At 42.9% G+C, this 12,689-nt stretch overlaps 1 protein-coding gene across 6 annotated transcripts in view; it reads left to right on the top strand.

Annotated features, from left to right (window-relative positions):
- The window catches only part of RABGAP1L (RAB GTPase activating protein 1 like), a 422,358-nt gene that overhangs the window by 347,192 nt on the left and 62,477 nt on the right, over positions 1–12,689 (top strand). For 5 of the 6 annotated variants that reach the window (XM_089780609.1, XM_089780610.1, XM_089780612.1 and 2 more), the window contains exon 20: positions 11,688–11,747. The exons of the other annotated variant lie outside the window; for it this stretch is intronic. In XM_089780609.1, the coding sequence (XP_089636735.1) occupies positions 11,688–11,747 (60 nt within the window). The remainder of the gene's footprint in view (positions 1–11,687; positions 11,748–12,689) is intronic. 6 annotated transcript variants of the gene reach the window in all.

Below are 12,689 nucleotides of genomic sequence, written 5' to 3'. Positions count from 1 at the left end.
GCTATTTCATACAAGAACTACATTTCTATAGTATAAAGGCTCCAAACGCTGTATGAGTACCATCATAAGTGGCAGTTTTTGCACCACACCTGTAGGTTCTTCTTTGGGTGATGTCCCCCTGGGTGCTCCACGTAAGGTGTAGGGATGTTCCAGAACCATGGAGCGGAGCTTTTATAGCAATTGGCTGCAGGCCACGCATGCACAAAGGGGGCCTCGTGCTGTGCTCAGTTTGGCGTCCTGCACTTGCGGTCCACCTCCCCCCCCTTCAGTTCCTCTTCTGCCGTCCTCGGGCATGAGTGGAGTTCTTCATCCTCCTCAGCTTCTCCTCGGCGGTCGGGGGTGTATGTGTGTGTGTTAAAAACCTTTTGGTTTTCCTTCCCTTACTTCTCCTTTGCATTTTCAACGCCATGCTTCATCCTGTTTATCAAAAAAAAAAAAAGTTTTTTCCTGTCAGCCTTTCACGGACTCGCTGTTTATCCCGGCGCCTGCCCCTCAGGCAGCTGGCAGCTGTGCTGTTCCCTCCCTAATTCAAAAAAAAAAAAAAGAAAAGGAGGAATTTAATAATACAATAACTGAAAACCACAATAATTACCACAGTTTTTACCAATACAGGGCAATAATTAACATCCAACATAACGCTCGCTCTTACCACCCTTACCGTCGGTGTAGTGCTGGGATCATCTGGCTTTAAAAAACTGTCATTCGTGCCAGGAGCTGATGCCTGTCTCGGACAAACATGCGGACTGCATCCACTGCCTTGGGGAAGCACATGTTCCCCCAAAACGTGAGTTCTGCCACTCCCTCACAGTGAGAGTGAGAAAAGATAGGGAGCCAGAGTGCTCTCAGGCCTCTCTACCGGCAGGCACAGCCTTCAAGAAAGAGAGCCACCTCACCATCTTTCTATGAGCCAGCTAAGAAGGGGCCATCCCTCTCAAAGTCTCTGTCCCCAACTCCATCCTCCTGCGTGCCCGGAGGAGACAAGATGATCACCCCCAGCACCAGGGAACCAAGTGCTCGAACTGGCACTGTGACCTCCATGTCACACTCAGCCTTGGTGCTGAAGAGAGCATCATCGGCACCAGAAAGCTCTCACCAGTGTTCCCACACGCCGGTGCCAGCACTATTGAGGGATGTAGCACCAAGATCCATGCTGCCCCCAGACAAGCAGCCTTCCCACAAGGGACTGCCTTTGAACAGAAGCCCCTCACTACCCAACTTGATGCTGCCCCCCCATGGAGGCACCAGCATGGACACAGGATAAGGCAGTCACAGATGACAGGCGAAGCTTCCCTTCTACCACCGTCTTCAAGGCTTTCTCCACGATATGCTAGGTCTCCTGTACTCACAGAGCATGCTGTCTTTAATCAGGGGAACCAATACAGTGTTTTTCATCACAGCACTCATCCCCTTCTACCTCTCACCATCTTTACTACTACCATGATAGACCACCATATCTTCCTTGGTACTCAGAGTGGCCGTACCCACCACCCCATTACCCACCTCACTGGTCACCACAGAACCACTGGGACCCGTGAAAAAGATACTCTGCCGCATCGTCTACTTCGAGGAGGAGAGTCCTTCTACCCTCCCTGTTTCACACTGTGCCAACCACCGCAGACTGATGAGGAGGAGGGCCAACTCTCTGATGAACATACTAAGTTATGGCACACCGAATCGCCTCCCGATAACACTTCTTCATATCTTGAAGAGGTGGTAATACCGAATGATACTCACCTGTCAGACAACCTGAAACATTTCCAGGAGCTGTTTAAGAGGGTGGTGAATCGTGATCCCTATCAATGAGGGAATAATGGAGGTATCCAATGAAATCTAGGGAACCCCCACCTCAGTTCAGCCAACGTGCAAGAGATCTGACAGGAAGTACTTTGTACCACCAAAAGACCTAGAATTCCTTTTCTCGCATCCACAACCAAATTCTCTTGTCGTGGACACTGCTAACCAACGTGCAAAGGCTTCTCGGGCCAGATCAGCATCTAATGACAAGGAACACAAGAAACTAGACCTATTTGGGAAAAAGATCTATTTCTCGGCTACCCTTCAATTAAGAATTGCCAACTATGCAGATTTGCTGGCAAGCCACGACTTTGATGGACAAGTTGATGGAACACCTACCAGAATCCAAAAGACCCATACTCAAATCAGTCATACATGAAGGTCACACTATTGCTTGTACAGGACTCCTTTCCTAGATAGATGTAGCCAACATGGCAGCCAGGGCAACGGCCACAGCCATGGTAATGAAAAGAGCCTCTTGGCTTTTATCAGCGGGGGTACCCAAAGAACTCCAATCCAGGGTAGAAGACCTCCCCTTTGATAAGCTCAAGCTTTTTGTGGCTACTACGGATGAAGTCCTACATAGTAGCAAATACTCCTGCACTACCCTTCGTATGCTTGGCATGTATACCCTGACATATCATCGAAGGCATTATACTCCATACAACAAAAATAGAGACAGCTACTGCAACTGTATCCGGCAAAGTCGGTATGAGTGCAATCACCCTAGACAACATCCTCAGAGGAGACACCCACCTCCAACTCACTCCTCTGGTACCCAGGCAACAAAGCAGCAGGTTTGAGGATTTGGTCGAGGGCCTGCCCAACCTCTCATTTGAACCTTTGCCAACGAGCCAGTACCATCTCTTCACCAACAGACTCCATCCCTTTTTACCGTCAGTGAGACGTTATAACATCAGATCAGTGGGTCTTAGAGATAATTTGCACAGGATACGCCATCCCATTTACATTGCTTCCCCCGCCTGTCCCCCTACCCATCTGCCTCCTGCCCTTCGGAGCAATAGAGAGGGTCCCCCTGGCCTATTGGGGGAGAAGGTTCTATTCCAAGTATTTCCTGACACAGAAGCGTACAAGAGGATGGAGACCCATATTAGATCTCCACAAGCTAAACAAATTTCTGTGGAAACAACGCTTCAAGATGGTAACACTGGCATTGATTATACCGGCTCTGGACAAAGGGGACTGGTTCGCAGCCCTCAGCCTTCAGGAGGCATACTTTCATATCGCCATATACCCATCACACAGACGTTATCTCTGATTTACTGTGGGTGATGACCACTACCAGTGGTCAGAATCCTCCCCTTTGGATTGTCTTTGGACCCCAGGGTCTTCTCAAAGGTCCTGGCTGTAGTCACAGAATATCTACATCAATAGGGTGTCATCATCTTTCCGTACTTAGACAACTGTTTTAGAAAAGGCCGATCTCAGACAGCAACTATCGACATGGTCATCAACACCATACAGATCTTTAGCCATCTGGGCCTCCTAATAAACAAAACCTAACCTTTTGACCCACACAGGGCATAGAGTTCATTGGGACCTGCCTCAATTTGTTGATGGCCAGAGCTTATCTCCTACTGCACCGATTTTCAGCACTATGCGATCTCATCACTGTACTTCTGGCAACTCCTACCATTACCCTTACCTTCCTCCAGGCAATGGGCCACATGTTATGCAGCACGCTCGCCTCCATTTCAGAGCCTTACAACACTGGCTAGCGTCAGTTTACAAGCCTGGACTTCACCTCTTACACAAACAGGTCATGATCCCCAAGAAAGGGACTCACATGATAGACAATTCCCACCAACCTTCTTACAGACCTCTGCCAGTTCCACCAAAGGTGCACTCTACTCATGCAGCTGTGACTTCCACTGCCTTTCTTAGCAACGTAGCACTTAAAGACATTTACTGGGCAGCCACCTGGTCCTCAGAACATAACTTTGCTAAGCACTACGCCATTATGCCACAACTGGTGGCTGATTCAGCACTGGCTACAGCGGTGTTATCTGCAGCATCTAAGCAATGACTCTAATTCCCACCATCCTGTCGATTCTGCTTAGTAGTCACCTTATGTGGAGCACCCATGGGGACATCACCCGAAGAAGAAAAGGGAGTTACTCACCATGTGCAATAATGACTATTCTTTGATGTGTGTGTCCCCGTGTGTGCTCCATGACTCTCCCTTCCTCCCCTCTATTTGGAGTCCTAATTACTCGGATGGGGAAGAGAAACTGAAGGGGGTGGGTGAGCGCCTCGCGCATGTGTGGCCCGCAGACAGCTGCTAAAACAGCTCCACTCCATGCTGTGCCTTTCACTTGCCCCTTTTTTGAAAAAGAACAAAGAGAGGTGGATAGATGCTTTTTTGCCTCCCTGTGATTCACTCAAGATTTGGGCCTTAGCACTGTAGGTTCACACACAGTGCAGCATTCCAGCATCAAGGGTTCAGAGGTCTAGATGATCAGAGAGAGGTCTGCATCATTGAAGAATGGTTATAATCTCCTTATTGCTAGCCTGAGATGATGATAGAAACTAGGTCATTATTACTATGCTAGCTAAGAATTGAGGAGCAAGGCAGACCCCAAGAATACAAAGAACGCTAACAAAAAAGGAAGAAATAGTCCTGTAGCACCTTAGAGACCAACAAAAATATTTATATCTGGTATCATGAGCTTTTGTGGGCAAAATCCATTTCCTCAGACAAGAGTGGAGAAAAAAGGGGAATCTTCCCAATTTATAACAGAAGAAAAAAAGAGAGGAGGAAAAAACCACCTGTCAATTGTAATGCCAGTGCTAATGAGACTAATTGAGAGGGCTAGAAGTGTCCCATTCTTAGTTTTTGATGTCAAGTGGGTGTTGAATATAACGCTTATCCAGTTCATGTTTTTGTTCAGTCCAGGAGAGTGTGTTAAATTAGCATATGAAGGCCAGTTCCACAGTTTCTCTCTGTAGTTAGTTCCTGAAATTCCTTTGTAGAAGAATGACTATTTTTAAATCCATTAATGAGTGCCCAAGTAGGTTAAAATGTGCTCCTACAGGTTTTTGTATATTACCATTTTTGATATCCGTCTTGTGTCAGCCATAACCCCTTTGGGCCACTAGGGGGCAGGGGTGGAGAAAGGGAGAGCTATCTACTACATATTGAGAGAAACTTTAAAAAAATGAATAGTGTAACAGCACCTTAAAGACTAACAAAATATGTAGATGGTATCATGAGCTTTAGTGGGTACAACCCACTTCTTCAGATGACTGGAGCATTAAAAGTCCAGATCCAAGAATAAGGGAAGGGGGGGAGGGAGGGAAAGTGTATTAAAATGTTCCAGTTACAAGAAGTTGATGAGAACAGTTTGCACCTTCTCTAAGTGCCCATTGTTTAGTTGGTTAAATCATTAAGATATGGAAGGTAGTGTGCTAGCCAGCCAATGTCTTTATTCATACCTCTATGATAGAAATCAGACTTGTAAATGAAGTTAAGTTCCAACCCTTCCCTGTGTATTTGGTTTGTGGAATTGGTCTGAGACAACACTATGACTTTGAGATCCATTAATGAGAGCCTGGGCAGGTTCATGTGTTTTCCAATAGGTTTTTGTATGTTGCATTTTCGGATATCTGATTTGAGTCCATCCAATTCTTTCCTGTAGAGACTGTCCAGTTTGGCCAATACACATGGCTGAGGGGCATTGCTGGTATTTGATAGCATAGATCACGTTAGTGGACGTGCAGTTAAATGAGCCCCTGATGTGGTTGGGTCCAGTGATGAAATCGCTTGTGTAGACAGATATGGCACGAGGGGTGATTCCTGGGTGATTATGATGGAGGTGCGCTGCGTGGTTACTAGAAGGAATTTGTTTGAGGTTAGGGGGTTGTCTGTAGGCGAGGATTGGCCTTTCCCCTAAAGCTTGTGAGAGTGAGGGGTCATTTTCCAGGATAGGTTGTAGATTCTTGATAAAATTATGGAGGGGTTTAAGTTGTGGACTGTAGGTGATGACAAGTGGAATTCTGTTATTTTCTCTTCTTGGACTGTCTTGAAGTAATTCATGTCTGGGTACTCTTCTGGCTCTGTCAATCTATTTTTTCACTTCTCCGGGTGGGTATTTCAGTTTTAAGAATGCTCTATATAGATCCGTTAGGTGTTTGTCTCTGTCTATGGGATTGGAGCAAATCCAGTTGTATTTTAGGGGTTGGCTGTAAACAATAGATAGAGAAATGTGTCTTGGATTGAAGCTAGAGGCATGAAGGTAAGTGTAGTGGATGGTAGGTTTCCAGTATAAGGTGGTGGAAATGTGTCTGTCATGTAAATTGTATTGTAGTATCAAGGAAGTGGCTCTCTCACGTGGACTGATCAAAGCTGAGGTTGATGGTGGGCTAGAAGTTGTTGAAATCCCTGTGAAATTCTTGAAGGGTTTCTTACCCGTGGGTCCATATGATGAAGATGTCATCAATGTAGTGTAAGTAGAGTAAGGGTGCTAGAGGGCAAGAACTGAGGAAACATTGTTCAAGGTCAGCCATAAAGATGTTGGCATATTGTAGAGCCATGTGGGTACCCATAGCTGTGCTGCTGACTTGAAGATACAAATTGTCTCTAAATCGGAGGTAATTGTGGTTGAGGACAAAGTCACAGAGCTCTGTAACCAGGTGTACAGTGTTGTCATCAGAGATGGTGTTCCTGATAATCCTGTAATCCGTCTTCATGTGGAATGTTGGAGTAAAGAGCATCTATATCCATGGTGGCCAGGATGGTGTTTTCAGGAAGATTACTGATCTTTTGTGGTTTCCTCAGGAAGTCCGCGGTGTCTCGAAGATAGTTAGATGTGCTGGCAGCATAGGGTCTGAGGAAAGAGTCAATATAGCCAGATAATCCTGTTGTAAGTGTGCCAATGCTTAAGATGATGGGTTGTCCAGGATTTCCAGGTTTGTGTATCTTGTGTAGCAGATAGTTTGTTTCTTTGTGTGACTGTTTGTGTGTCTGTTCTCCATTTGGGGGCCATGCACTCCTCTCCTGGCTACAGCCGTTGCACTTATCACTTTGCCCCAAGCTGCTGCAGGGAGACAGGGCTGGAGTAGTCCTCTCTCCCTGGGGCAGCCTGGATACGGAACCCTTTCTCCCGAGCCCCGCTCCAGAGCAATGATTTAAATGAAGAAAAACAAAACTTATTTGAGTTAAGAGCCCAAAGCAATACCAGGTAAATCTTCTAGTTAGTTAGTTCATCAGTCAGTTAAATAAATTAAATAAAGTACACAAACAAACAAATCAATTAATTAATGAAACATTGCCCAGATTATCCTAATTAGGACTTGTTCATACTCTTGCAATACAAGTAATTAGGGCTGTCAAACAATTAAAACATTAATTGCGATTTAAAATTAATTATGCTAATAATAGAATATCTTTATTTAAATATTTTGGATGGTTTGTACATTTTCAAATGTATTGATTTCAGTTACAACACAGAATAGGAAGTGTCCAATGCTCTCTTTATATGTATTTTTATTACAAATATTTGCACTGTAAAAACAAAAGATATAGTATTTTTCAATTCATCTCATACAAGTGATCTCTTTATCATGAAAGTATAATTTACAAATGTAGAATTATGTACAAAAGAATAACTGTGCTCAAAACCAAAAGAATGTAAAATTTTAGAACCTACAAGGTCAGTCAGTCCTACTTCTTGTTCTGCCAATCGTTCAGACAAGCAAATCTATTTACACTTGCAAGAGATAATGCTCCCTGCTTTTTACTTACAGTGTCACCTGAAAGTGAGAACAGGTGTTTGCATGGCACTTTTGTAGCCAGCATAATAAAATATTTGCATTCCAGATGAGCTAAAGATTCATATGTTCCTCCCTGCTTCAGCCACCATCCAGAGGATGTGTCCATGCTGATGACAGGTTCTGTTCAATAACAATCCAAAGCAGTGCAGACCGACGCATGTCACCAACAGAAAGTTAACTTTTCTTTTTTGATGATTTAGGTTCTGTTGTTTCCACATCTAGAGAAAGCATGTTCTATATCCTTCTTAGATTTTGGAAGGTACTTTAGGTTTTTAAACCTTCGGTCAAGAGCTATCAATATCTTTTGAAATCTCACATTGGTACCTTTTTGTATTTTTTCAGATCTGCAGTGAAAGTGTTCTTAAAACAAAAGTGTTCTGGGTCATCATCCAAGACTACTATAAAATCAGATATATGGTAGAAGGCGGGTAAAACAGAACAAGAGACATACTATTCTCCCACAAGGAGTTCAGTCACAAATTTAATTAATGCATTATTTTTTTAAGAAGTGTCATCAGCAAGGAAGCATGTTGTCCTGGATGATGTCCGAGTTACGAAGGGACGTACAAATGTTTAGCACAGCTGTGGCCAACCCATGGCTTGCGAGCCGCATGCGGCTCTTGCCCCCCAAAAGTGCGGCTCATGAAGCCAGCTCCTGCACCTGCCCCAAATTTCTCTCCCCTCACCCTCCGTCCCCTAGCTTCACTGTGCTTACCGGGTCGGAGCTGCAGGGTTTTAAAAATGGCGCCCAAGATGGCAGCTGTCTTAAAGAGGTAGCCTCCTTTTTAAAAAAAAAAATGTTTTTAATCTTTTTGTTTTTGCTTGACAGTTCTGTTCTGGGGGGCTTTTTTTTTTTTTTTTTGCTTGACAATTCTGGTGTGGCTCTTTGCATTTTTTCGCCGCTGTTTTGGCCCTATTTGTTAAATAGGTTGGCCATCCCTGGTTTAGCATATCTGGCATGTAACTACCTTGCACTATCGGCGACAAAAGTGACATGAGAAGACTTGTTCTCACTTGCAGATGACACTGTAAATAATAATCAGGCAGCTTTCTCCCCCATAAATATAAACAAACGTGTCTCTCTGAGTGATTGGCTGAACCAAGAAATAGGACAGAGTGGACTTGTAGGTGCTTTAAAGTTTTCCAGTGTTTGTGTTTGAATGTTTGTGTTTGAATGTAGTTATGTAACAACCTTCCTCCCCTACATCTGTAAGTTGCACTATCAGAGTAGATTATACTACAGTATTTGTATGAAGTGAGTTAACACTGACCACTGACATGGGTCACCTGGCACTGGCCACTGTTGGAAGACAGGATACTGGGCTATATGGATTTTTGTTCTGACCCAGTGTGGCCGTTCTTAAGTTCTTATTGTATATAATTTTTACAGTTAAAATATTTGTAATAAAACTATTAAGTGAGCACTGTACACTTTGTATTCTGTTTTGTAATTGAAACAATACATTTGAAAATGCAGAGAAAAGCACCCAAAATATGTAATACATTTCAAAGATTTTGTGGTACTGTTATTTGGTACTGTTATAAGGGAAGAGACGAAAATGAATTCCAGTATAAAATGTCTGTGCTTTCTCACTGCTGCAGCTTTAAATTCTGTGAGACAGAGAGCTGGAAGCTATCACAGAGCCAGCACTCTGATCACTTAAGCATCAGTTGGCTCCCTGGGCGATGACTGATAGGTTATGTGCACGCTAATTGCTGATTGGGCTGGGAGGCTGGATGAGCTAACTAGTCCATTAACTGAGCTATATAAGAAAGACAGGAAGGAAGTAGCAGCAGGAGAGATGGTGTAACCAAGGCTCATTGAGCCCAAAGCATGCAGAGATCTCAAAGAAGGGAGACCTTGGTCCTGTGGGAAAGGATTAAAAATAGAAAGACTTTATATATAATATTGCTGCATGGCTTGTACTGGTGTTGGTAATGGGAATATAAATTAAAATTACATGAACTTGCCACTCAGTGGACTGAGTCTGAGAGTTCCTGGGGCACCTGAGGATGGGAAGGAGTGCACCTGAGTTAGAAGAGCATGTATTTTCTCTTTCATGATAAGATCAGCAGAAGATTCATCCATATCAGTAATTGTAGTATTATGCAACATATGAAATAGAAGAACAAGTTGCTTCAAAAAAATTATCAGTGTGAAAGTCTACTTTCACAAACATTCTGGAAAGTTCAGTTATTCCATCTGCTGAATCCATCACCCATCCTTCAGGGGATTCCTTCAAATGCCAGTAGAGTTGCTAGGTCTATTTGTAGTCCTCCATACTATTTTGAAGAGCTGCAGCTAGGCACTCCGCTCCAGAACAGCTACTTCAACAGAAGAAATACAAAGTAGTATTCCCATGAAATAACCATAACCTGTTTGGCAGTGCAGATCAAATCCCTCACCCGCTTCACAGCATATTAGAAATCGAGTCATTCTTCCACAAACATAGCAGGAACAATTCTTGAGACAACAGACATTTGTAACCCTTCTAAATATTGTAAGTATACAGAGTACTGGATTTACATTATGCTGACAGTCATATGGGTGACAGCAAAGTAATGTCTCTTTTTTCACATTAATTTTAACATTTACTTGAAAGCACCTCATTTCCCGATCAGCTTCATGTATTAGTTTAAAACAGTGCTGCAACAGAGTAGGGACACATTTTTCAGGGCTTTGTCCTGAGGTCTCAAATAGAGCCTTATGTAAACAGAAAAAGGTTGGTTTTTTCCTTTTTAATTTGAGTGGTAAACACAAACTTGGAATCTTAATAAAACCTGAACCTTCTGCATACAAATGGATGTTAGGCAGGAGCGGTCACATTTTTACAGTTCTTACCCAGCCTAGTAGCTGAAGGGGAGAAGCAAAAGAGCAAACAAGGGTTAAAGGGAATACTCTCAACTTGATACATAGCTAATTTTAAAACCAACATGTTAAAAGTTGTGTCAGCTGCACAACTGCCTCAGAGTCTCCCTGAACATTTTTATGGTTTCACAAACCAAATTTTGTTTTTTTTTAATGTTTTCTAAAGTTTTGTGAAAGACCCAAACAAGCAATTGGGGACTAGTGACGCTGCACAAAGTGTGTTACTGTGTAGTTACAATAATCTTAGGTGTTATTTGTAAGTAAAAATGGTTTGGGAAAAGATATGATGCTTAGGTTGATGTCCCTTTAAAAAATAAGGGAGGGTATCTATCTGAGGCAAATCTGCCCTCTAATATATCTGACAATCCCATTGTAATCTATGTGGGAAGAATTTGGCCTAAAGAATATTTCTGCTTGCGCAAGGCATGCTGAAAATGCAGAGCAGGATTAGAGTTAATCGCTTTATTGGCTTTTAAGACATAGTCCTGTTTTGGGGTGCTGTAAGGAGACACCGCACAGGAGCACAGCTTCTTTAGCAGTACAGAGGGAAGTACTGCTATGGTTTTAAGAGAAAGTCTCTTCTTTCTTATGCCAGCCAGCTCTGTCTCATGGCAAAAGCACTATCCTTGAATAGTCCAAGTGGTACATTTTGACGCAAGGAGAAAGAGGCTCCCTACATTCCCGTCTCTTCTGTGGGCACTTGCTGTATCTGGATACATTTCTTTGTCTTTATTTAGGGTGTGAACACGTCCACTGGCTACATAGACTTAATAGCAGTGATGATATTGTGTCATAGTGCAGATCATATCTTACTTGGATAAAAAACAAATTGGAATTGGAGGAGAAAAGCTGAGGAGTTGCAAACAGGACATGCAAATGTTTGAAAATGCATGGTGTCTCTGATGTTCAAATCTGAGTCAAGAAATATTTCTTTAGCGTGCCAAGAATTGCTTCAATAAACTGTGTAAGATGCTCCCTTCCCTTCCCCCTCACATACTACTCCAAATCCAAAGATAAGACTGTAGTGTCAGATAAAAAAAAAATCTTGAAAAAAATCATAGCTTTTCTACTTGTATTACATTTTATTGAACCAGTGAGTACTAGACACAATTTCCATATTAGGAATCTGGATCAACACAATTCAAGATTGAAAGAACTTGCCTACTGACCCTCGGACAATATAAACCTTTGAGGAGAAACTCTCCTTGCTTCTGATTGTTTTTTCCTCCAGATGTGGACTTTATTCCTTTCATTGAAGAGTGCAATGATAAACCGAGACTTCATGACAAAGGTAACTTGACTCTTAGAGTGTGGTGTTTCTGGTCATTGTGTATATAATTTACCATGGTGTGAAATGTGACAGAGTCTAGATAGTTTCAGAGCCATAATGTTTAAAACTAGAGTAAAATAGTCACAATTAAACAAACAAACCTCCCAACAAGCATGTGAGTTTTTTAGAAGTGAGTTTAATACAGAAATTTCCCCTCGAAAGTTTCTCAGGCATTCACTTTCCAGCGTTCATATCATTTTAATCAAACTAAGGGCTCAGTTGTGGAATATATGGCCACAGATCTGCATGGAGTTGGCAGAGTGCTTCTCAGATTTCCAGGGACAGCACAGCCACTGCATCCACCGTAGTCTCCTCTCCCTGGACCTGGTGAGCTCTTTTGGCGGGAATGGAGGGAATGGGAGCCACTTGCTTGCCTCTCTTAGGAGATTGTCATGACCCTAGCTTTGCAAGCATTGCAGAACTCTTTCACTCTCTGGGTGTGTCTCATAACACAGCTCAAGTTATAATGTTGCTCTTACCCCAACACACACAAATTTCTAGGTTGAATTTAGTGGCCTTTTCAGCTCAAGCTAGCTTATGTTGGTGTCGCTTATGTCACTCAGGGAGTGTTTTTTTCACACACCTGGAGCGATATGAATTGTACTGGCATAAGTGTTAGTGTAGACATTGCTTTAGAAAAGAAATGAAACAGAATATAGGAAATGTAAAATGTTTAAAATCTGGATTTAATTCTGTAGGAAACAAAAGCCATAATGTAAAAGGCTGGGTGAAGCTGAATTGCTGGCAGTCAATATGTATCAAGGTACACATGCCAGAGGGTACTTGGAGGTACTCAACTTATCTCGATCAGTGTTTCTCAGCCTGGGGTTGCAGCCCCCAGGGACTCATGCAACAAGTCGGGGGGGAAGGGGGGAGGAATCATAAATGCAGAGCCCACATTAG

Source organism: Pelodiscus sinensis, chromosome 9 (assembly GCF_052426305.1).
Source record: "Pelodiscus sinensis isolate ZL-2025 chromosome 9, ASM5242630v1, whole genome shotgun sequence".
NCBI lineage: Eukaryota > Metazoa > Chordata > Testudines > Trionychidae > Pelodiscus > Pelodiscus sinensis.
This window is presented reverse-complemented; position numbering and strand designations above follow the sequence as displayed.